The sequence below is a fragment of the Phyllosticta citribraziliensis genome, assembly GCF_038025025.1.
Source record: "Phyllosticta citribraziliensis strain CPC 17464 chromosome Unknown J3D65scaffold_18, whole genome shotgun sequence".
Taxonomy (NCBI): Eukaryota; Fungi; Ascomycota; class Dothideomycetes; order Botryosphaeriales; family Phyllostictaceae; genus Phyllosticta; species Phyllosticta citribraziliensis.
The window spans coordinates 48,561-72,515 of NW_027117355.1; the positions used below are offsets into that span (position 1 = coordinate 48,561).

A 23,955-nucleotide genomic window follows, 5' to 3' on the forward strand; every position below is an offset into this window, starting at 1 on the left:
CCGGGAGGGGGCATAACCAATGTGGCGCGGACAGCCACTTGCCGCGCTGGGCTCGAGACGAGGATGATCAAGGTGGCGTTTGCAGTCAATGATTCGTCGCTTCCGCGCTCTTGGAAAATGCAGACGTCTGCTCGCAGCAACGACAAACGCAGGTCCCGACAGGCGACGAATGCGGTCCGGTGGAGAGAAGGTCTTGTTGCTGAGTATCCACCTGACCCCTGCGACACAATAATGCAAGAGTACCAGTCGGACGGTGAATGCACTGCCAAAAGGTGAAGCACATCGCACCATCAAGATTCGGAAAGAGATCGGCAGGTTGTGCCCCCCATTGATGTCCAACTCTCCAGGGTGAACCATACCACGCGTTGGAGGATACGGAGCCATTTGGCCGCAATCCTACGCTCTACAGCACAATGACACTTCAGTCATGTTGCATGCATAGGAGCACAAGCGCCTGGTCAGTCTCCCACACAGGATGTATCAAAACGGTCCCGCCCTACGCGCCTCGATGCGGGTCCGACAGGAGGGAGGCGGAGAGGATCGAGTAGCCACACACAGCCACGTCTTGCAGCGCAGGAGGGCTGCAACTTGCGTTCCTCACGCCAGGTACTGATGCATCCGCAGACATGATCTGCACTTGCAGGTTGGGGCAGGCGTGTGGCAAGCGAGATGCCGAGAAGTGTCGTTGCAGCACCACCACGACGAACGAATCCTGCACCGATGCCTTGTCGCATCGAGTTTGTAAGCCACTGGGGTCCGGCCGGAAAAAAGAGTTGGAGAGATTGTGTGTGTATGTGCTCAATCTCGCAGCTAGATCCGCATTTCTTTCCACCCCTGCTGATGGGGCACGGGTAGCAGCTCAGAGCCCGTGTATCCTGACCAAGCGCCACACCTATGCTCTTGAGAACGTTGTCACATCCCAACTTCGATGCCGCACGCCTTGCATGGAACCCTATCAGGCCACCTCGCAAGCTCCGGGCCTGACCGGCTCCTTGGGACCGACTTGTCGTCGACCCTTTTGGGCGGAGGCGCATCCATGTGTTTGGATCAGCTCGGATGATCGTCTATGCCGTGTTGAAAAAAAAGTCAACCAGCGGAGTCGGAACGTCCCTAAATCCAGGGCATCAGAGTCCCAAGATCTGCAATACGCGGTCGTGGCCAATATCTCGTGCTGCACCAGGCGCGGGTACAAGTAGAGAGCTGCGGTCGAGGTGGTAGAGGCACGCGTCGTGGATCACGCTTGCTTTCGGTTGTTCTGTTTGGACCTGTCCGTACTTTGTTCCTCCCCCGGAGCCAACCACGTCACATCGCCCGTCGTTTGCTCCTCTGCGCGCCAGACGACCCCAGAGCTAGCCAGCTGACATGCCTCTTCCCAAGCTCGCACCGAGCAAGACCAAAGGCGACTTCTTCCGAAGGTTGGGCCTCAGGGAAGATTGCCCGGCGCACAAGGAGCTGTACGAGCTGATGAAGGTAAGCCTGCCGCGCGAGGCTCACCGGGCCAAGGCTCAACATGGCTGACCAGGCTGTAGGAAGAGGCTGCTGAGGGCAGACGGCGTACGAGCCAGGATCCATCCAACTTGGTGCCGCAGTGCCGCGCCGACCCCACGGTGCAGCCGCCTTACTCGTCAAACCAGATAACCGAGACAGCCATGCACCGAGAAGTTTTGAACGTTTACCAGTCGGCGAGCGAGAGAACGAGACCGCTCTACGACCTGGGCCATTATATGGACGGGCGAAACGAAGACAACTGGATAATCCGATGGCTTCTCTGGCATGTCTTTCGTTATCGGGATAATCGGAATAGACACCGAGGTAGCGGAGCATCATCCAGCATTGCCGCCAGCGAGGCTGACGGTGCAGGCGATGCAGGTGCAGCCCAAGACGCTTCAGCAGATGGGAATCATGGCCCTGGCGGAGGCTCAACAGGGACAGGTGAGACGGTCCCCGGCCAGAAGGTCTTGGTGGATTTGCCACGTACTGACAGACGCTCACGACAGAAATGTACGATCCCGTCCGAGATCTCTAGAAGCTGGCTTTTAGAGCGGATCAGGCACACCTGACTGCCAGGTCGCCATGGACCGTTACAGCAGGGCTGACATGTTGGTTGCTGTCCTTCGGATGGGCGGCCAGGAATGAAACAAGACGTGGGTGGTCGATTTTGATTGTTTTTCGAAGCAACATATCCGGGTCTGGCTTGTCTTTTTTAATTCCTTCTACTTTCTTTTCAAAGCATCCCATGGGCATTATGGGCAGATATCTTGTTTGGTGCATCTGGCGTTGGCGTCACCGTCGCTTGAGGAGCCGAATGAAATGATGGTTCCCTTCTGCAAAGAAGTCTCTTGTTCATTCTGCCCGTCAATCCCAGCTCGGGGTGAGGTCAAGACTGGGCCAACATTGGAAACGACTGTCGTCTGGGCGATGGGCCAGAAGGACTGGGCCGCGGAGGCGTAGCGGAGCTGGACGGGCTGAAAGATTTGAGCGGAGCGGGGGAAGTCAGAAGTGAGAGAGAACAGGTTCCGAGGCGCGCCGGCATTGAAGCCAGGCCAACCTGGACCTGGACCTGGCGCCGATCGAGGGTGACTAAACCTCCCAACCGGACGGCTCCTTGCCGCCGTCAGGGTAAGTGCGAGAGCTTAATCCAACCTCGCCGAGAGCTTGTCTCTTCCCAACCCACACGCTGTCTTCATGTTGCGACCAGAAGACACGGCGCCCTGGGAGCGTTCGCGACGACAGTGCATCGGCCGAGGGCACCAACCCGACTCCATGTGACGACCTCGTCGGGCGACAGGAGCATGCGGCCAGGAAACGACCAAGGGGCCCAATCCCAAAACAACAGCCCATCAGACCGGGACCTGTAAACACGCATCAGACCACCGACCGCGAACTCGAGCACGAGCAAAGAAAAAGACAACAAGCAAAACTCACCGTCACGTCAGAACCGCCCCATCCATGCGTCCACCTGCTGTTGGCCATGGAAGGTGACTGAAGGCGAGCGACCTGGAACCGTCAACTTCTCAAGGCCGCCATGCACCACGTCGATCCCTGGCCCTGTTTAAAGGCACAGCGCCTGTGTCTTGTGGCGCTGCCATATCTGTTGATCAGTGCTCCACTTCACTCACAAACAACACAGCGTCGCGTCAGCAATTGCAGATTGTGGAACTCTTGACACTGTTGTCCCTCGCTCCAGCCTCTGCTCCGTGGCTCCATTCTCTCGTACCCCAGGCCCAACAGTCTCACCAGCCCTCACTCCGCCGTGGGCCAACCATCATCAACAACCCAACGTCGCACCGACCCGATGCAAGCAAAGCAGGGATGCCACGCGCAGGAGGGCGTTGGGCAGTTCTTCTGTCCAGCCAGACACTGCCAGCCAGAAACCATCTCGTTGACTTTGAGCAAAACCTGAACAAGCCTTGCGTGTCATCCGCCCACCCGTTGCACGACTTCAGCCCTTTTCCAGCTTCCTTCGAGCGAACAGAACCCAAGCACTGCATCAGAGCGGCCCGAGTTCTCTCTCCGATCGATTGGCATGAATATTGACTTCTCACTTTAGGTTTAGAGGGCCCACATGGATTCTCGATCAAACAAGATCTTTGCTCGTCAGATCATGCACCCACCTCAAACCTGAGGCCGCCGAGACGCATCCGACGCCCACCCTAGCCGAAACGTATCCGACACCCCTCCACCACTTCAAGTCCATCTCTTCATTCTTCGCCGCAGAGGCGAACTCCATACCGGTAGCGCGCGCTTCGATGGAGACACACCGGGCGACTTGGATGCCCACATCCCGTCTCTAGACCATGCTGTGTCATGTTGGGCGGGTTCCACAAAAGAGATGGTCATTCATCCAGGGGTTGAAAAGAGACCGGCCGGGCAGCCAGGGCCGAGGACGCATCTTTGTCGGCCGGTTACCTACAACCGCCTCTACTACTCTGGATCGTGCGTCGCGCATACATAACCGTCCCCGCACATATATCTCGGAAACCCCGAGCTGCTCCACTCCCGCAATTCTCACCACCCTTCTCCTTTCGCCTCCGCCCTGCGGGAACTTGAATTATCGCGCCATAGTGGTTGTCGAAATGAACGAGACCTCTTGGTGTTGCAGGTGGTTGCGCTTTTGGAGCATTCGTTTACTATTGCAGTTATACCCAGGAAGTCTATTTCTTTCGACACACCCCACGGGCGCGATGCACCTTCCAATGACGATTCCGGCGCAGCTCACATGAAGCGATTCTGAACAAGTGAAATGCGAACACGCCGACTTCTGACACGTCTGCCGGCAGCAGCAGCACAGCCCAGCCCACAAAAAGACGGTCTTGCCATCTTCATCTGGAAAAGACTTGAGAGAGAGAGATCGGTTAACACCGGATCTCGGCGCCACAACACAGGGACCCGACCCACCCCACTCGCCCACCCAAGCCCACGGCACACGTACGGATCGCGCCCGCTCATCTCGCAAATCTGGGAAAGACTTGGGCGGTCGAAAGAATACCCGACCGACGACCGCGCCGCACCGCAGGCGGCCGAGCCAATGCGTCAACTTGCCGTGCGCGCCGCAAAGAGCCTCTTTTGACATTGAGGCGCTCTTGGTTGACGACAATGATGGTCACCCTGAGAGAGCTTCCACGCCGCCTGCCAGATCGCGGTCGTGCGATGTGCCCAAAGCGTGCGCAGCTGACGAAAAAGTGCGGAGGTTCGTCCAGCTCCGCAGATCGAGCGCGCCGTGCGGCGACGGAGAGACCCATGTAGAAGGCGTCGCGGCCGATCAAATACACCATCTGCAAGAGGTTTTGTCAGCAGGCGTAGACAGTTGTGTTGTCGAATAAGGGTCACATTTCCCTATTCCTTTCGTGCCGAGGTAGACATGTTGTTCTCGCCTTGAACATGACAGGCAGATGTTGTGAGTCTTGTGCGGTGCCTCAAGGAGTAGGAGTGTTCTCTTTCTCTCACCAACCCCCACCACTCTCGCAAAAGATGGCCACATCCGTGACGCATCAATGAAGGGTCTAGAAGCTGGACGAGCAATTTCCTTGTGAGGAAAATCCAGACGGAGCCGGAGTAAATAAACCTGATCGCCCATTTCTTCCCCAAGCCGCAACCTCTCTTTCTCGTTCTTCTCCGTCTTCCTCTTCTTCATGGCCATCGACGTCCACCCCACAACTACCCCTCTCCACCAGACCGCAGTCTCATGCCTCACAAACCACACCCGATTCAGCGTTCGTCCCCAACGTCGAATCCAATGCCCATCAACATCACAGACGACAGCATCCCTCGCCTCGACAAGAAAAGGTGCACCAAAGCGCAGACAGACAGCGTATGCTCAGATTGATCAGTGCCAGTTGGATATGCAGGCGTGCCCGGCCGTCCTTCATGGCGTCGTCGTGCCCTGCGCGCGCCCACCTCGTCCCGTCCAGTCCAGTCTAGCAGCCGGCCATACTCTGAGGCTCTCCAGCTCATTCGTAGCTGCTCGCGTGCGGGCGGTGCGAGAGGAGCGGTCAGGTAGGCTACGTACGACCCATGGCACCACCGGGTCGTTTAATAACTTGAAGATCCATCTCGACGAGTCATTGCGCGCGAACGGTAGGTCAAGGTTGCTATTGAGGTATTGGCCGACCGAGGCGTGAAGGGAGGGAGGGTGAGTAGCAGTAATACGTATACCATGGCGGGCCGCGGGCGGAATATCTCCATTAACACACCAAGCTACATGTGCGCTGAGCTGAGCTGAGCCGGACGCAGCAGAGGGCGATGGGTCGCAGTTTAGATGTGTGGATATGATAAAGCAAGTCTTGAAAGAGGCCGTGTTTGGGCGGTAGGGGACAGATAGATGCGGAGCCCAGGAAATGAATGACGTACGTATGAACGCTCCCAGCACTCACACGACCACATACCTACAATCAGGCTTGCTGCTTCAACTGCAATACAGCAAGCCCCATTTCCATGCCATCTGCTGCACTTCCCTACATGTACTCCTTCACGCCTCACGCACACCCTCATCCCACGAGGACGGGCAGGATACCTACGACACGCCATCAAAGGAAAAAGACGAGAAAGGGTGCCGACTCTAGTATTCATCTCACCTCACCTATCCTACACAAAAGCCCGCTCGCTCATCTAAAGCATCTGCGGCCCTCAGTGGCAGAGAGCCGATCTGATCTGGGGCGCCGGTCGGTCGGTCGGTCGTCATTCAGGTTTCAAGTACCTGGCCAAGAGAAGGAAAGGGGATATAAACGCCTACGCTATGCAAAAGCCCAATGGACAAATTAGGTGATGGAAAGGGGTGAGAGAGGAAAGGACGGGCGCTGATGGCCAGCAGTGGACTCGATGCCAGTCTGTCTTGAGCGGCGGGGCCCAGATATTGGCAGTCGTGAAAAGGTGTCCAACAGGGAGGCAATCAGCAAGCAAATGCAGGCCAAACTTTGAAATCCACGGTCGTTAAAGTCCCCTTCAGCATACTACCCAGCAGCAATAGGCGTGCCCGCACCCTGTGCCTGCGCCACCTGCAAAGCCGCCACCTGCTGCTTCAGCGTCTCGCGATAGACGGTCGTGGCACGCACAACAGCCTCGACGGTAGGACCGACGACCTTCTGCACGGCCTCGGCGCCGCCGCCAAACGCGCGCTCGTCGAAGCGGCGGCGCTTGCCCGTGCGTGCCGTGTACGCCTCGTTGGCCTTGCGAGCCTCGTCGATGCGCTTGCGGCGCTCGGCTTCGGCGTCCGTGGCCACGGCCTGGATGCGCTCGAGCGACTTGTCCAGCGTCTCGACGAGGGTCGACAATTCGTCTGCGCGGGCCGCGTCGCCGCTGTGGAAGACGGTCCAGAAGTAGTGCAGGAATTCAATGGTGGTGCTGTGGACGAGAGAGAGCGAATCTGTCGTCTTGTCCGAGAGGCCAATCGCTTGCGCCGGGACGGTAGCAAAGGTGCCCAGGGGCGTCGCAAAATCGGCCGTTTGTGCCCGGCGCTGCTTGATGGCGCCGAGGATCTGTGCAGTTGCAGCGTTGCGGGCGGATTTGGCACCGACGCGTTGATGGGCCGGCTTTTTGGCGTCTTGGTCGCTGTCCGAGTTGTCGTCGACGTTGATGATGGATTGCAATTTGACTCCCGAACCGCCAGTGTGCATACTGCTGGAGTCGAGCTCGCGCCGGAGCTTCTTCAGCACGTCTGATGGGTTGTGCTTGGAGTATATTTGCGCCTCCTTGGAGGCTTGGTCGTCGCGGGCGAAGAACTGCCGTTGGTCCCTAATATTCAGCATGATGCGGTTGTCCTTGGCCCTGTTCGACAAGTCTCGCAGACGAAGCTGTTCGTAGGTAGCTTCGTCCATGCCTGCAGGCGCGTGCGGATCTACATCGACTGGCATGACGTCGGCCATCATGTGTCCAGAGACACGGTTCAGGCTGCGAAGAATGGGGACTTTGTCGTGCGTGCTCGGACGCATGGTCATGTCGGGAGCGTTGCCTTGTCTCTGGCTGTGGTTTTGCTCGTTGCCCTCAATGTCGAGAAAGTGCGGAAACTGCTCCACGCTCAGGCCCTTGGCGCGCTCATTCTCTTCCGTGTCGTTCAGATATCTGTCAAACTTGGGGTTCGTGGGATCCATGTCGGTAATCTTTTCTCCCTTCAGTCTCTTGTAGAGCCTGCTTGCGAAAAAAGCGGCAAAGAATTCGACCTCCCCCATCGGCGGCACCAAGTCATTGTACGCCTTTCGCACCAGAGGATGCTGATTGAAGATGGTGGCGATTTGTCCACGGGTCAAGGTCGTCTGGGGCGTGCCGTCGTCTCTATATTTGAGCTTGATGGAAGACAGCGCATTGACAGGCCCGTGGGTCTGGTTGACCTGCACCGCATGCGCGCGCAGCAAGTGGACCCGGGTCGACCAAAACTGAGAAGAAAACTGCGACACGGTGATGGAGTCGGGCTTCCCCTTGAGCGCCTCTTCAAACCTCCTCCGCGTGTTCATGTCCTTGCTGAGCAGCGACCTCTGCAGCTCGACGTCGGCCAGCAGCCTCGCGTCATCGTACATGTTGTCCTCGGGTTTTTCTGTGGTCGGCGCAGCAGACACGGCTTTGGCAAAGGTCATGGCGGCCGACTGGGCCGGACCGTCGGCAGTTGGTTGAGGGGTCGGGGCATTTTGGATAGCGGTGGCGCGGGCCTTGTGAGCCTCGATGGCGGAGCGCAAGGTGTTTGTGATGGACGCCTGGTCGTCGCGCGCGGATGGCGAGGTGAAGACGAAGACGTACGAGTCGGGAGAGGTGACGATCTTGATGGAGACGCGGGCGCTGGTCGCCGGGGTCTGCTGCAGATCTAGAGAGCGGCGCCATCAGCTCTGGCCATGCAACAGGGTACCGGGGCGTCAAGTACTGGAAATGTCGGCGACGGCGACGGTGACGGTGGGCGGGGCGTTTGGCGGAGCGGACGGGGCCCACAGAACGGTTCGATTGTCCTTGGAGATGGACAGGACGCCGTCCTGCTTCTTGTAGGAAGCGGGTACACGCGACATGGCCGGAGGTGAGGGATGGTGGATGAAGATGGACGGCGGTGGACGAGACGGCGACGACGTAATTGAGCGGCGCTGAGAGGCCCGTTTGCCGACGCCGTCGACGCCCTTGGCACGCCCATGGATGCTCCCCAAGCTCCCCAGTCCACGGACACCTCTCACTAGCTCCAAATCCGAACCATGTCGCAACGTCTCGCCCTCTCCTTGTCCACCCAACTCTCGCGTTCCCTTCAGAAGCCGGTTCTCCAGCTGGCTGGCGCGAGGTCCGCTCCAATTGGCTCCCTCGGCCTCCGATCTGGCAGCTGATGCTTTCTGTAGAGCTGCTCCCAGTCTTTCTCCCCCGCGCCTCACCGTCTGCGTCCGACAGCAACCATGCCGGCCCCTCTCCACGACACCCGCACGCTACAAGAAGAAGTCGAGGGCGCCCGTGGATGAGGGCGCCGCGCAGGACATTGGCCACGAGCAAGGCGATGCCCGACTCGCCTGCACCGAGGAGGCCTTTGACCTGTCGGTCCTCGAGGCCGACTGCCTCAAAGCCCTCGAGCGGCTGACGCACGAACTGGGCGAGCTGCGCGGCGGCGGGCGCCTGGCGCCGCACCACCTGGAGAAGCTGGGCGTGCAAATCAAGAACGAAAAGACCGGCAAGAAGGAGTGGTACAAGCTGCACGAGCTGGCGCAAATCATCCCCAAGGGCAAATTCATGCAAGTCGTCGCGGGCGACGAAGAGGCAAGACGACGACCGCACCTTTTTTTCGTGCCATCGCAGCTGACGTGACGGTGCTGCAGCACGTCAAAACGCTCATGAGCACCATCCGCGCGTCGCCGTACTCGCTAGCCCCGCAGCCGCCGACGCCAGACGAGCCGACGACCATCACGGTGCCCATCCCGCCCATCACGGGCGAGACGCGCACCAAGGCCATCAAGGCGGCCACGGACGCGGCCAACAAGGCGACGACGGCCATCAAGCGCGCGCGCACCACGCACCACAAGAAGCTGCGGCGCTTCCAGCTCGAGCGCACCATCCTGCCCGACGACCTGGTCAAGGCGACCAAGCTGATGGACGACACGGTCAAGGAGAACCTGGCCGACGTCAAGAAGATCACCGACTCGGCCAAGAAGGTGCTGGATGCGCCGCAATGAGCGAAGGCGGGCGTTTGCTCTTAAAAGTTGGCGCCGGTCACTTGCAGCAGTCCAGGCGCTTTCGACGCTGCTGTGCATTTCAAAGTCTAGGAACAATCAATTCTTCATCATAATAATCATTATAGTCTGCGCGACCAAAGAAACAGGGTAGGGGTATCGCATCACCACATTCTTCCCAACCCACCCCACCACGGCCCCCGCAATCCCCTTTCCCGGCGTATGCCATGTTACAAACCAAACAATCAGACCCCTACAGTATCTTCTTCCCCCCACCGACCTTGCTCGACCTCAGGCTCCCCTGTCCATTGCTGCGCTCCTGCCACTTGACATATCCGAAGACAGCGCCAGCCAACACGGCCAGGACGACGAAGTTGCCTAGTGAAGAAGGTTAGCGGTTAGTGGGCGATGAAAAAAGAACAGGGCTAAGAATAAAATAAAGCAAAGAAAAAATATCGGCAAAACCAGAAACAGAGGCCAGGAAAAAAAAAAAACGCAGAGATGGAGCGACTCACTGATGAAAAACCCAGCCGTGTCAGCCGTCAGCCCGACCAAGCCGCCGACGAAGGCGGCGACGGTGGCGAAAAGTGTTTGCAGGACCGAGTAGACGCTGTTGAAGGCGTCGGCGATGAGGGAGAGGAGCGAGTGCGCGAGCGATTGGAGGGCGGAGAGTATTGAGGACATGGTTTGCTTTGGTTGGCGGTTGAGGTGAAATGGGGGGAGGGAGAGGGAGGAGGAAGGTTGTTGATGTGTCGCGCTGTCTGTGTTGTAGTAGGAACAATGGTTGGTGCCTGTGTGGTGGATGACGGTAGGTAGGTAGTCGTTTGCGTCAGTCAGTCGGGTACATAGGGATAGGTTTGCGTTTAGGTCCGGGCGAACAAAGGACTGGAAGGAGGGGGGGAAGGGGACAAAAGCACCCATCTGCTTAGCAGCAGCATCACTACCACCAGACCTGACTACATGTACCTACCTACGTCAGCGCATCGTCATCGCATCCAACCAGCCACCAACCGGCACATCGGTTCTCACCAACCAACCAACCAACTAAGTCCTCCCGCCCAGTCACGAGCTTTGCAACATAAATTTGCGTCTTACAGTAGGTCATGCAGCAACGCGTGAATGCTCTCCCAAGGCACCGACCGCATGTTGTAGAGACCATTGCCAAAACCTCAGTTCTCAATTCACGAACGACGAATAGCAAAAAGTTCGTCTATGCAAATGTAGGTATTGAAAGAGTCTATACATTAGGACAGCCCATCATCTCGTATACAACCCCCCATTCCCCATCCACTACCTACCCAACAATCTCAATCTTCATCTCAATCTATACCCAAAAACCACCCTCCATCCACCGCACTGCATCCCCACGGCTGGCTCAAAATGCCCAAAGTCTATGCGCCGCGCGACCCCTCGTCACACCGGCCAAAAGAAAAGAAGAAAGAAGAGAAAAGAGCAAGTGCTGCAGACTAAAAGACGTACATGTAGGTTGAAAAAAAAAAAAAAAAAAAAAAGGACCCAGGGGAAAGGCAAAAACGCCACGCTAGCTGCTGCTGCTGCTACTGCTGCTGCCCGCTACCACCAACCATCCCAATGCGATCGTCCCGAGCAGAGTCGTCCCGTCGTGTGCCAATCCAATGACCATGACCAATCAAGCGCGCTTTATGCAAGGATGAGAGGAAGTAAGGGAGAGAGAGAGAGAGGGAGGAGAGGAGAGAGGATAAATGCCAGCAGCGGGAAAAGGGCAAACAAGGTACAAAACAAGCGCTCAGAAACAAAGGGAAAAAACCGTCTCATCTCGTCTCTTCATCAACAACAACCACCAAAAAACTTTTTTTCTTCTCCTCATCATCATCACTCAGTTCTTGGACCTCTTGCCCTTGGGCACGCGAAGCGCCCAGTACAGGAAGAAGGCGCCGAAGATGTTGAAGACGACGAACACCCACATGAGGCCGAAGTTGCGCCACGCGTCCTTCCAGTAGATGTTGACGGCCGCCAGGAACTGGTTGGTGCTGCTCATGGCGCAGTACGTGCACGAGTCGGTCGCCTGCGGGTCGAGCAAGTAGCCGCCGCCTGACAGCTGGATGTACGGCTCCATGTACGCTCCGCACGTCTGGTTGTTGGCCGGCGCGAACACGAGGTACTCGTTGTCGGCGCACGTCGCGTCCGTGTTGGCCACGCCCGTCGACAGCATGCCGCTGACGAGGTACGTGAACGGCGAGAGGCGGTACATGAAGATCCAGAAGCCGGGGAGCGCTTCGGGAGTGGCGAGGACACTGGGAAGAGGTTAGTTGCGTTGCCACGTGCTGCGAATTCAGAAAACTTACCCGTTGAAAATCAGCGTCAGGGTGAAGAGCAAGTTGGCAATGTTGCCACCATTCTCGGCCGTCTCGACTCCGGCAATGATCATGTTGGTGAAGGTCGAAGTGAAGACCAAAAAGACCCAGACAAACAAGAACATGAGGGCGCCACGCTCGTGCACCGCGCCCGTCGGCTCGGCGTTGCGGTAGAGGCCAATGGGGTAGTACCAGGTGAAGAAGAGGATGATGCCAGCAAGACTGTTCCACGGCAGCTCAACGACAATGTTGGACAGCATAAACGCCTTCCACGAGTAGGCTTTGCTCGGACGCTCGCGCGCCTCGTACAGCGCGCGCTGCGTTACAAAGTGTGGCATGATTTGCTGCACCAAGTTGCCAAAGATGGTCATGAGCATGAAAATGGAGAACATTTGGTTCTGCAGTCCCTGCGACGTGTTGCGCGCCTTGAAGAAGGAGAAGCCGACAAACAGACCAGAGAACATGACGAGCGCCAACTTGGCGTAAATGTACGATGGAGTGCGCCAGTACTGTTCAAACACACGCTTGGTGACTTCCCAGATTTGAACAGTCATGGGAGCAGCAAACTCGCGGTAGCTCGTCTGTTCGTCGGTGGCACTGGGCTGGGTGACCTCTGGCAACTGCTCGCGCATTTCCTTGAGTTCATTCTTGACTCCAGTGTACTCCGGGCTGTTGCGCCAAGTGTCGTGCCAGTCGATGTCGGTGTGGGTTCCTGGAGCAGCACCAATGACTTCGAGCATCCATTCAGCGGGGTTGGCCTCGGCCGGGCAGGGGTGTGCACCGTTGCGCTCAAAGTAGCTTGTCAGGACGTGGGAGTTTTCGCCAATGTCGCCAAAGTAGACAGTCCTGCCACCCTTGGCCAAGAAGAGCAGGCGGTCGAAACGCTGGAAGAGCATGGCAGAAGGCTGGTGGATGGTGCAGAGAACCGCCTGGCCGTTCTTGGTCAGCTTCTCCATCAGGTCGCAAATGGCCCACGAGGTTTGAGAGTCGAGGCCGGAGGTGGGTTCGTCGAGGAAGAGCAGGAGTTGAGGTTTGGCAGCGAGCTCGACACCAATCGTGAGGCGCTTGCGCTGCTCGACGTTGAGACCTTCACCGGGAACACCGACAACCGCATCAGCGTACTCTTGCATGTCCAAAAGCTTGATGACTTCGTCGACGTAGGCAATCTTCTCGGCGTGGGGAACGTGGGCAGGCTGGCGAAGCAGGGCGCTAAAGTTGAGCGCCTCGCGGACCGTGGATGTTGAAAGATGCAAATCTTGCTGTTGGACGTAACCAGTCTTGCGCTGGAAAGAGGCATCGCGCTGACGACCGTCGACAAAGGCATCTCCAGTAATGACACCCATCGTGACACGAGTCGCGAGAACATCGAGCAAAGTCGTCTTGCCAGCTCCAGAGACACCCATGAGCGCTGTCAGGGTTCCCGGCTTGACCCAGCCATCGACGTGGTCGAGAATGCGACGGTCCCCGCCCTTGATCTTAATGTCATAGCACATGTCCTCCCAGTGGAAAATGGCAGTCTGTCGCTGGATGACGGCAGACACGTCGCGCTTGATGCCCGTGCCCTTCTCGACGACCTGCTTCGAGCCACCAGCGGATTCCTCGTCGGAACCAACAGTAGGAGGAATTTGGCCGCGGCGGAAGACCAGGACCTCGCCCTTGGACTTTTTGGCCGAAATGAACTCGGTCGCACCCAGATACGTGCAGAGGAAGAAGATCATGAAAGCGATGAGGATTCCAATGTTGCGCCACTTGTGGGAGTGGTAGTACTGGAACGAGCTGTTGATGTACGCGTCACCTTCGACGAAGTTTTGGCCCGGCTGGGAACCGACCGCGCTGCATACGTAGTTCGACGGGCTGACACCCTCGTAGCCAGGTGTCGAGGGAGAGGGTACAAACGCAGAGCAAGAGAAGTTGCGGTTGTGGAACTCGTTGATCATGAGCGATTCAAAGCCGTACGAGATTGGGTCCAGGTAGTTGATCCAGCGCGACCATCCTAGCATGTACCGCGTGGGAATGACGAAGCCAGTGTAGATGACCAGGGCCAAGATCAAGATGGCAGCGGGGGCCATGGCCTGCGATAGGGTGCGCGAGACCGAGGCAATGGTTCGGAAAAGCATCGACATGACCAGGGTGAGGATGAAGGACGTGAGGACGAAGAAAAAGAAGGGTCCCGGCTCGCGTCGCAGATTGGTCATGAAGTACAGGGTAAGGTTGAAGACAAAGGCGTTGAGGATTTTGTACGGCATGTCCGTGAGCATCTACAGTTGTTAGCGCTCGTCATTTGAGGGGTTAAGAGAACATACGGATGCATAGGCCTCGGCTGACGGATGGTACAGGGCATACCGCGCGTGCTTTTCCACAATCGGGCGTTGGGCATACAGCGTGAGGATTTCGAGGGCCGAACCGAAGGCGTTGAAGAGAATGGCAAAGAACAACAGCGCGCCGCGAGAGTAAAAGGAGGAGCTGGTGGACGGCAGGTTGTAAAAGACACTGCTGAGAATGAGGGCCATGATGGTGTTGCCAAAGAGCTGGGTTGCGGTGATGCTCGGATCACCCTTGAGACGCTGAAAGCCACGCCAAAGACACAGCCGCACCTGCTTGCCATACGAGAGCGTGTAGGGCGACTTGACACGCTGGCCCCTGGATTGCTGAGCCTTGCGGCTCTCCTTGAACCTCTCGAGGTACTCGCCGCCGATCTGATATTTCTTGTCGTAGTCGTCTATGTCGCGCAAGAGCTTGGCGCGCTCTTGGCTGGCCTTCCAGCGCTGAGCAAACTCTTGTGGGGTTCGGGGGACCTTGTCGTCCCAGCCGGAGCGGACGACACGTTCTTGGGGCGAAGTCATGGACGTCAAAAAGTCGGGCGTGGTCTGGCGATCTGGGCAGTCGAAGCCCATGTTGATGAAATACTGCTTGGCTTCCTCTGCGCGGCCAAAGTAGATTTGGTAGCCCTCGTACAGGACAATGACCTTGTCGAAAATGTCATATGCCGACTGCGGGGCCTGGTAGATGGAGACGCAGGCAGTGCAGCCCATCAAGTCGGTCTGCATGCGGAGCGTCTTGCAAAACTCAATGGCGTTGGCGGAGTCGAGACCTCGAGTCGAGTTGTCCCAGCACTGCAGGGGAGCCTGGGAAAGGGTGGCCTCGGCAATCGACACACGCTTGCGCTCACCGCCGGATACACCACGGACAAAGTCGTTTCCTACACGCGTGTTGACGGTGTGGGAGATGCCGTACATGGCCATGACGACGTCCCTCATGTGGTTGGCGTAGGTCCACTTGTCGACATCGCCAGGGGTATTTCTGGGGGCTCGGGCGCGAGCAGCAAAAGCGAGGGTGTCACCAACGGTCATGTTGGGGAAATGGACGTCGACCTCGGCCGTGTAAATGGCCTCGCCACGGAAATGCTTGTGCATGCTCTTTCTGCTGATTCCCTGGTAGTTGAGGTACGAGTCGTTTTCGATCTCGAAGCCGTGCGTCTCGCCAGACACGGTCTTGAGAAAGGTGGAACAGCCAGAACCGGGAGGGCCCAGGACGACGAGCATTTCGCCGGCCTCGACGAGGCCCTCAAAGTCGTTGAGAATGTCGATTCTCCGCTGGCCCTGGCCCATGATTCTCCGGGCAAGGCCAACGCCCTCGAGAAAGACATTGCCCACGCTCTTTTGGTAGTCGGTCTCGGTACCGAAGCCGTAGACGTTGAGGTTCCTGAAGGCGACACCGGCGGTGCGCTCGGGGAAGCGCTCGGGGTCGCGCGAACGCACATTCAAGAGGGACTTTGCCCAGGCGCGGGCATTGAAGTTGGGGCCATTGGGGTCCAAGGCGGAGTTTGGCTCGGCCTCGGTAAAGGGATTCTTGCCGACAGCAGAGGCTGTCGACTGGGTCGTGTACTGCCTGGCGAGGGCCGTCACACGGCGGTTGCGCTCTGATGCATCGGCCTCTGACGAGTCAAAGTGGTCCTTTTCTTCTTTTTCGTCGTCGAGGGCGGGCTGGTGGACGGATTTTGTCGACTTGGCCGTCTCGGAGTGTGTCGAGGTGATGGTGAGATTTGATTCGGCGCGGTCGTCACGCAGTTGGCGTGCAGAGCGCGAGGGGCGGAGGTCGGCGCCAGAGCGCTCGACGGTATTGTCAGCGCTGCCAAAGGCAGCCCCGCCCATGAAAGACATGACGGCGGGGAGGGAGAGGAGCCCAGGGAGAGGTGGAGCGGAGGGTTGGCTGGCTGGGCGAAGGCGAGGGGGGGCGCGGGGGCGGAGTGGAAGTGAGGGAGCGAGGTGGTGGACGGGATCTTCAACAAAGGCATGGTGATAGGGACAGCTGGGGACTTTTATTTGTGACGACTGGACATGATGGCCCCGACTGGGACTGGGACTGGGACTGGGACTTGGCTTTGGCGCTCGACCTGACTGACGGATGGTGAGCACATGCAGCCGGGGATCCAGCTACCTACAGTCTGCCCTGGACAGCTTGGGCCCCCGGAAAACGGAAGCGAACGACTCCGGGGCCCTACGGGACAAGGCCATCCGGGAGGGGAGGAGCATGAGAAAAGACAGCTCACGGTGAGTCGCATGCCCGCGTCTGCCTGCACGAGCTGCTGCTGTACGGTGCTCATTGTGCGACACCTGAATGCTCGAGCTTCTTCGACTGCAACTCACTGTCTCGGGTTCGGGTCGTCCCTCTGGTGCCTCTCGCCCTCATCCTCATCCTCAACGCCACGCCTCGTACCCATGTCCTCGTACCGTCTCCCGCTCCATTGGCCGTCGCCAGCTCCCTTTGTCCAACCCGACAAACAGCACGCACCCACGCACGGCAGACGACTGCTGCTGCTGACTAGCGGTGACGGCTGCATGGTCGCTTAGACGACGTTTGACAGGGCCCGGCTACCCACGTCCCGAACACTCTCCAAGCACGTCATGTTGTGTCGAGGTACCTGTGGTAGAGCTGGTAAGCTTAAACTCGTCTCCGCGCGTGGCTTGGCTTCGCATCATGAACCTTTCCCTTGGTCCATCTCACGTCACCCCACTTGCGCGACCCCGGATATACCTCTGCCGACTGCTATCTACATACACGCATCTAGTCATCCAATCCTGCTCTGCCGCTGCCTGTGTGGTCAGCACCGTCAAAAGAAACAAACGGGCGGGAAAAGCAGAATCAGGTTCCTCCTCCGGCTTCGACTAACCCGACCGCCAATGACCACGCCCGACATTGAAACAGCGATTCTACACTAACCCTGGCGCATCCAAAACCGTGACAACCACGGCAGAGCCCAAAGAGAAACCGAAGGCCTCTCATTACTTGGCCGCCACCACCACCGTCGAAACAAACAAACCAGCCAAAAAGCCGAACACGAGCACGGCGATGCGAGGATTTTAGCTGCTGGGACCCGAGCCAAGCCAAGGCCCTGCCCGCAAACCTTCTCTGGAGATTTCCAGGGCATTCCTTGCTCAAGCTACCCTTAAGCCGCTTAACATCACATTGCATCGGCAGCCTAGAGTGTCGGCATCGGGAGCGCCCATCTGGCTTCTCATTCCCGTCACGGTCGGGGCGGTGCGGTGCTCGCACCGAGAAGCCGCCTACCCTGGGTTGGTGGCCGACGGGCGGTGGCGCAGTGAGGAGGAGGAGGAGGAGCAGAATTTCCTTGTCTACCTTACATTATCGCCCTTGTGCCTCCACCGTCGTCACCGCTTTGACATTGGGGCGAGCCCGCTGCCGCCTGGCCTAGCCCTGTGCCTGCCGTCGTCCCTCGTGCCTGGGGCTGGGCTGGGACAGAGCAGAGCCGCCCGGGAAACAGACTGGACAGCATCCGGGAGCTCGCACAGACGGCGACGGCGACGGCGACGACCCGAAGACAACTGCTGCGACGAGATAAAGACGCCAGACGTGCGCAGCGTCGAGAGTGGGCCCTGGCACCGCCAACCCAGCGATCGCCCGCCGGCGCGCAGCACTCCCGTTGCGTGGCGTTGGTGTTGCTTACTCGCCATCCACCATTACTCATTCTGACCCCGCCCCACTCAACCTCACTCGTTGTCCTAGACCTCCCTATCCCTCTGCTACCCTACCAGCACTCAGCCCTGCCATCATTTCGTTCTTTTCCTTCCCTTCACCCTCCCCTCTCCACCCCTCGCCGTCAACCGCTCAACCTTCTCTCGCACACCGCCGCGTCGCCGCACTCACACGAGCAGGCGTCGCTCTCCTCCGCCCGCCATTGGGCCCCCGCCGCGGCGCCTCTTGCCTGTTGTCGAAACAAGGTTGGTCGGGCGCGACGGACACCGCGTGCTGCCCGCGTCCATGGGTCATCTATAACCCGACCGCGCATCCACTTTCCACATCAGCTCCACGTCTGCTGCTGCTGTCTGGAAGGGGTGCGCTGATGCGAGGTGATGAATACGATGGGATGCGGATGCGGATGGCCCGACTCTGCGCTTTGCGCTTCGCGCTTCTTGCTTCTTGTGGGCATGATTGCGGTGGATTGGGGTGGATGGCATTGGACTGGACCGGGATTTGAACGAGCCAAGGTAAGTGTGTCGGTAGGTTTCCCCAGCATTTCTTCCATTGCGTCGTTGCGTTTCTTGTCACAACGCTTGCTTGCTTGCTTGCTTGCTTGCTCAGACAAGCTCCACACACGGTAAGTCAATCAATCCACGCATTCACTCATTTTCTCCCTTCCTCTACCTTATCAACATGCCTATCCTACAAAGCGCAACGGGAGCCATCGCCACGGCAAGACCTGTGCGTGAAGAGAAGACTGCTGCACAGAAAAACAGCATCCAAAAACGAAAGAATATCCGGAAAGGGAAGGAGAAGGAAAAAAGGGGAAAGAGATGCGGAAAAGAATTAAACTACTCTTCTTACGTAACCGCCCTCCCCCTGTAACCCCACATACATGCATGCATCTCTTCATGCCTACCCGCCAGTAGTCCAGCCCGTACAAGAACCTCTCCACATTTGCATACCTGTAGTAGAGAGACGTGTGGTGTGCGTTACGGCACGGAATACCCATATACAGGGCATGGACACATCGGGAGGGAAGAGAGGGTAAGCCTGAACAGCACCTTGGAAAGCGAAAGCTTGGCTTCTTCCTCAAAAAACCCATTCGTCACTTGGCCTGCGTCAAACCCCCGTAAAGAGGCCTATCAAGGTCACTAACCGAAGTTGGCTTCCCTCCCGACGTGTCCTCCACCCCCTATAGATGGCGGGCGACCGCTCAGCCGTGTTGCCGCGCAGGCTTGTTGCCGGATAGCCAGGTGCTGGGGAATTGGATGGGTTTAGGATGGAGATGTCGGCGGTGTTTGCGGTGTTTACGGCGTTTACGGTGTTTGCGGTGCGGTGCGGTATAGTGTAGATGTAGACAGCACCGTCGCTCCCCGACTGCCCTGTAACCACCTCCGCGCTGCCCGCAGCGGATGGATGGGTCTAGCAGTGATGGCGGCGGCGGCGGCGGCGGCGGCGGCTGTGCTGCGTACGTCGCGCACTTGGGTACTTTGCGAGGGAATCGGAAAAGAATGGCGGAAGAGAGGAATTACCGTCAGAACAATCGGTGGAAGCGGTAGTATTAGCAGTGTTTTTTTTTTTTGGGGACACAATCTCAATCCACACTCCCACCCTCCTGATTGTTCACCATCCACACTCTTAAACTGAATCCACCCTCCTATGAATTATATAAGTAAGGGGGCCTGTGAGTAGTAAAATTTTTACTATTCTCTTATATTATAATCTTACTCCTGGTATTTTATACATACTTTTTAACCTTACTAACCTAGTTAGTACTACCTTTTATTCTTATTTCTACCTTATCACTATAGGCGCGCGCGTGTAGGAGTATAGCAGTGGTGGTGGTGGTGGTGGTAGTAGTAGTAGTAGTAGTGGTGATTATATAAGAACTTGAAAATAATAAACAACTTGCCTAATCGAGACTAGATACAGGGAGGGTGTATTCAGTTTAAGAGGGTGGATGGTGAGCAGGGTGGTACAATATCGTGTGGATTGAGAATTTAACCCTTTTTTTTTTTTTCTTTTTTTTTTTGCGGTGCTTCTGCTGTGCTATAGACTGCCCAACTGCTAACCCACGGCCATCCTTCATCTCCCTCTGTCCATTCATCTGCCATTCTACTCCTTGCCCGTCGCGTGTTGGAGAAAGCAAATGCTTCCGCAGCACGACGCAGCAGAGCAGCAGTTCCCCCGTCGCTCGCATGTAAGACGGACGACTGGCCATGGCGGCGAAAGAGCAGAGCAGAGCAGGCCAGAGCAGAGCAGCAGGTAATACAACCCCCGGTCAAGACCCCGCGCATCGAAACAAACGGCAAACAGACAACAAGAAATACAACGTCGAAGAGAGTAATGTATGTATTACAAGAAGAGAAAACAAAAGAAAGCACAGCCCCAACGTAAATCAAACCAGAGGAACAAAGAGAGGGAAAAAAGGAAATTCATGCTCGTCGTAACATAACTACGCTGCCTATCCTACCTGTCCTGTCCTGTCCTGTCCTCCAAGCCCAGTGCACCAACACCAACACCAACACCAACTACCAAATACCGAATACGTATAAGAAGGAAAGGTAAACAAGCCGAGCCGAGCCGAGCGACTGATAATTATTAGACTGAAGGAGAAGAATGCGATGAGGACGACGGTTGTGATGATGCCCTGGAGAAGAGAGGCGCAGGACAGGCGGAGAAGGAAGAGGAGGGAGGAAAAAGGAACCACGTGCGCTGCGCTACGCAGCGCGACAAACGCTCCTTGTGTGTGTAGGTACCACCGCGAGCGAGCACGATGCAGCCACAGCAGACAGCAGACAGCAGACCACGGACAGGCAGGCAGGCGAGGTGAGCAGATACCTATGGAGGTATGTGGGCAGACAGACAGACAGGCAGACAGGGTACCGTACCGTACTGGTCCTCTTGCGCCACCACACCAGGACACCGCTCAGGACAGTCAGCTCCTCTCCAACCAACAAACCAACCAATTGAACAGCAGCAGCAGCACTCGACTCGACAACAACAGCGATGTCCCCAAAAGTGAGTACAACGGCATGTAGCAGCAGCAGCAGCAGCAGCAGCAGCAGCAGCAGCGGCAGTGAGAGAGCCATCCTCCCTCGCTCGCTCACATACAACCCTCACACAACCAAGACCCAAGACGCATACATGCATGCGTACGAGACGAGCACAAACAACGCCACGTCGCCATTGTCGACGATGATATTTTTTCTTCTTTCTTCGTCACCACCATTCATCACAGCCCCTCGCCAAAAAACCGACTCGCAGCCACAATCTCCTGATCGCCATTGGCAAAGTCCCAGCCGACAATCGTCGGGTCCTGGGAGCAGCAAATGATGCGGCGGGCGTCGAACTGCAGCTTGAAGACGCGGCTGTTGCTGCCGGTGGGGTTGGCGGTACCGGCGACCAGCGGCACATGTTGGCCGTGGTTGTGGTGGTGGTGATGATGGTGGTGGTGAGGAGGGCCTGCTGCTGCTGCTGCTGCACCACCGTTGTTGTTGTTGCCGCCGTTGTTGGCTCCCTGGCCTTGCTGCTGTGCGTTTTGCTGGTTTTGTGCGCCGCCAGGCAGAGGCGCGTGAGCAGCTGCAGGACCGGCGACGGCAGCTTGGGCGGCAGCGCCCTGGGCGCCCGCGGCCGGCGGCTGCTGGAGGGCGTGCGTCTGGCCTTGCTGAGCGAGCTGTTGGAGTTGTTGCTGGACCTGGTGGAGATGGGCAGCCGTCGCGAGGCCGCCGCCGCCTCCGCCTTGGTTTTGCGCTGCTGCTTGCTGCGACGCCGCCGTCAACGCCGCCATCTGCTGCTGAAGCTGCTGGTTCAGGCGGGCCGGCGCGGGCCCTCCGCCTCCTCGACGGCGGCCGCCAGCATTGGCCACGGCCTCGCTCTGCAGTAGTCGCTTTGCTATCGTCCACTTGCCGTCTGGTGCCTTTTTCCAAATGATGATGCTCTCGTCGTAGGAGCCCGACACGATGCGGCCCCACCGGCTGCCCCCGCCGCCTGGCGGCAGCTTGGCTCCATAGGCGAAAATGTCCTGAGGGTTGCGGGAGCCAGCGTTTCTCGTGCGACGCTCCTCGCGCGATAGCTCCGTCAGAGCGCCTCTGGCGCGCGCTTCAAAGTACTGCTGATCTACCGCCCGGGCCTCGGCTTCGAGCTCTTCCTCGTTGCCGGGCATGTCGCCAAATTGTGCTTGCACCGTGCGGACCAGGTTGGCATGGCCGCGCAAACAGGCCACTTCTGCGCCCGACGCTCTGTCAAAGATGCGCACCGTCTCATCAGAGCTGCCCGTCACAATGCGACGGCCGTCAAACTGGACGCAGGCGATGCCCTTGGTGTGGCCGGGAATCGTTTTTAGGCATGTGCCCGTCCGAATGTCCCACACCTTTACCGTCCGGTCTCCCGAGGCCGACACAATCTGATCGTCGTACGTCTGTATCGCATTGACTGCCGCCGTGTGGCCCTCGAGCGTCATGAGCAGGCTGAAAGCAGGCAGCGGCTTGAAATTGAGCTGCTGGCTCTGCATCTCGGCATCCATCCTGACAATGTAGTTTGGGAATCGGGCGCCGCTACCGGTAGCCTGGGGATAGTCTGCGTCCGTCGGCACGAGCTCGCGGCGGCTCCATACCTTGATCGTCTTGTCCTTGGAGCATGTGACGAGATAACGATCGTCGAATCGCAGGTTCAAGACGGACTCGCCGTGAGCCCGCTCCAACTTTTTAATCATCTGCCCTGTCGAGAAGCGCCAAACAATGACGTGGCAATCGCTGCCTCCAGAAACGACAAGGTCGTGTTCGGGGCGCTCATCAAACTGCAAGCAAAGCACCGACGCGTCGTGGCCCGTCAGCGGCGCCACGACCAACCTCTGCGTCTCCAAGTCCCAAATGCGGATGGTCTTGTCCCTGCTGCCGCTGACGACGTACTTGGCCGAGTGCTGGATGGTGTAGACGCATTCCTTGTGCTGCTCGTATGGGTGCGAAGGGTGGGGCAGTTGAAAGTTGACGTAGCGGCCGGAGCCCCAATTGTCTTCTAACCGTCTCTTTTGCTTGTAAAGGTATTGCCAATTAACCATTGGATCTCCGAAAGAGGACAGGATGAGCGAGGGCCGGATGGGTGGGAAGAGCATGTCCGCCGGGGGTGGCGATATGGCATCGTCAATGGCAAACTGCGGTCGAGCCTCGATGCGGCGGGCCAGGTCGTTTATCCTCGCCTCGGAGGGAGATTCGCCCTCGTAGGCAATGTCTTGCATCTCGTCTGTGCTACCGCTCCAGGGGCTCTCGTCTGCCTCTACCAGACCGTGCTGCTCAACCCAATCTTCTGCGCCATGAGCCTGTGGACGCTCCCTCATCTTCTTCTTGGTGTGCATGCGCTCCAGATCAGCGTCGCCACCGCGGACGCGAGATTTGCGCTCCTTCATGGCGGACCTGTTTGCCTTTTCCTGCTCTTCAAACTGGCGGATCTGGCGAATGTTGGCTGTCCAGCCCTCGGCGCCAAACATGCATTTCCACAACTGGCTGTCGAGGGTGCGTCCCCGCCATGACTTGGACAGGGTCGATGTGCGCAGGAGGGTCTCGGGATCGAGGTAGGAGAAGATTTGAAAGGTGATTTCCGGGGGCAGGTGGAGGACGGGGTCGAGGTGGAGTCGCGAGTTGAGACGCTGGACAATGGCGGCGATGGAGGCGGTGCGCAGCGAGCGCAGAATTTCAAAGGCAAAATCTGCGGAGAGACGTCAACGACTGAGCAGCTTGAGTTTGGGCCAGGGTGGGGCGGTAGCTACCGGCTCTCTCGTTCTCAGGCAAGCTGAGGATCCAGCCTGGCAGGGTCACACGGGCCGAGTCGACGTGGTGGGCGTCAGACTTGGGGGGTTCGGAGCGCATTGCGGCGTCGACGTCGCTGAGGCTGCGCGTGTCTTCTGAGTAGCCCTCGTCGAGCTTGAAGGGAGCGGCCATGGTGTTGAGGTAGGGTGTGTCGGAGGCGTACGGGGATGATGTCGGGTCTCGAGCCATTGTCGAGAGCGCGGACGCACGAGGCCG

At 58.0% G+C, this 23,955-nt stretch overlaps 7 protein-coding genes across 7 annotated transcripts; 2 read left to right on the forward strand and 5 right to left on the reverse strand.

Moving 5' to 3' along the window:
* Window positions 1–1,362: 1,362 nt before the first annotated feature.
* On the forward strand, window positions 1,363–2,026 carry J3D65DRAFT_672712 (uncharacterized protein; the record flags this gene model as incomplete). Its single annotated transcript, XM_066803511.1, has 4 exons — window positions 1,363–1,470; window positions 1,530–1,812; window positions 1,861–1,932; window positions 1,998–2,026. The coding sequence occupies 4 exons, from the start codon at window positions 1,363–1,365 to the stop codon at window positions 2,024–2,026; spliced, it is 492 nt and encodes a 163-aa protein (XP_066649755.1).
* A 4,423-nt stretch (window positions 2,027–6,449) lies between these two features.
* J3D65DRAFT_562747 (uncharacterized protein) lies at window positions 6,450–8,486 on the reverse strand (the record flags this gene model as incomplete). Its single annotated transcript, XM_066797583.1, has 2 exons — window positions 6,450–8,290; window positions 8,348–8,486. 2 exons carry the CDS (start codon window positions 8,484–8,486, stop codon window positions 6,450–6,452), a joined length of 1,980 nt encoding a protein of 659 aa, XP_066649756.1.
* Window positions 8,487–8,637: 151 nt separating this feature from the next.
* Window positions 8,638–9,734, forward strand: J3D65DRAFT_643122 (ribosome recycling factor-domain-containing protein). Its single transcript, XM_066802060.1, has 3 exons — window positions 8,638–8,746; window positions 8,802–9,210; window positions 9,270–9,734. The coding sequence occupies exons 1-3, from the start codon at window positions 8,664–8,666 to the stop codon at window positions 9,621–9,623; spliced, it is 846 nt and encodes a 281-aa protein (XP_066649757.1). The 5' UTR covers window positions 8,638–8,663; the 3' UTR covers window positions 9,624–9,734.
* On the reverse strand, window positions 9,708–10,532 carry J3D65DRAFT_643124 (uncharacterized protein). The gene is made up of 2 exons (XM_066802061.1): window positions 10,136–10,532; window positions 9,708–9,998 (listed from the first exon to the last, which is right to left on the reverse strand). Exons 1-2 carry the CDS (start codon window positions 10,302–10,304, stop codon window positions 9,874–9,876), a joined length of 294 nt encoding a protein of 97 aa, XP_066649758.1. The 5' UTR covers window positions 10,305–10,532; the 3' UTR covers window positions 9,708–9,873.
* Window positions 10,533–11,475: 943 nt separating this feature from the next.
* J3D65DRAFT_608007 (ABC-2 type transporter-domain-containing protein) lies at window positions 11,476–16,113 on the reverse strand (the record flags this gene model as incomplete). The annotated part of the gene is made up of 3 exons (XM_066798534.1): window positions 11,476–11,893; window positions 11,945–14,211; window positions 14,257–16,113. The coding sequence occupies 3 exons, from the start codon at window positions 16,111–16,113 to the stop codon at window positions 11,476–11,478; spliced, it is 4,542 nt and encodes a 1,513-aa protein (XP_066649759.1).
* A 4,423-nt stretch (window positions 16,114–20,536) lies between these two features.
* J3D65DRAFT_608008 (uncharacterized protein) lies at window positions 20,537–21,027 on the reverse strand (the record flags this gene model as incomplete). The annotated part of the gene is made up of 2 exons (XM_066798535.1): window positions 20,537–20,776; window positions 20,827–21,027. 2 exons carry the CDS (start codon window positions 21,025–21,027, stop codon window positions 20,537–20,539), a joined length of 441 nt encoding a protein of 146 aa, XP_066649760.1.
* A 143-nt stretch (window positions 21,028–21,170) lies between these two features.
* Window positions 21,171–23,928, reverse strand: J3D65DRAFT_608009 (F-box protein; the record flags this gene model as incomplete). Its single annotated transcript, XM_066798536.1, has 2 exons — window positions 21,171–23,638; window positions 23,700–23,928. 2 exons carry the CDS (start codon window positions 23,926–23,928, stop codon window positions 21,171–21,173), a joined length of 2,697 nt encoding a protein of 898 aa, XP_066649761.1.
* Window positions 23,929–23,955: the final 27 nt, after the last annotated feature.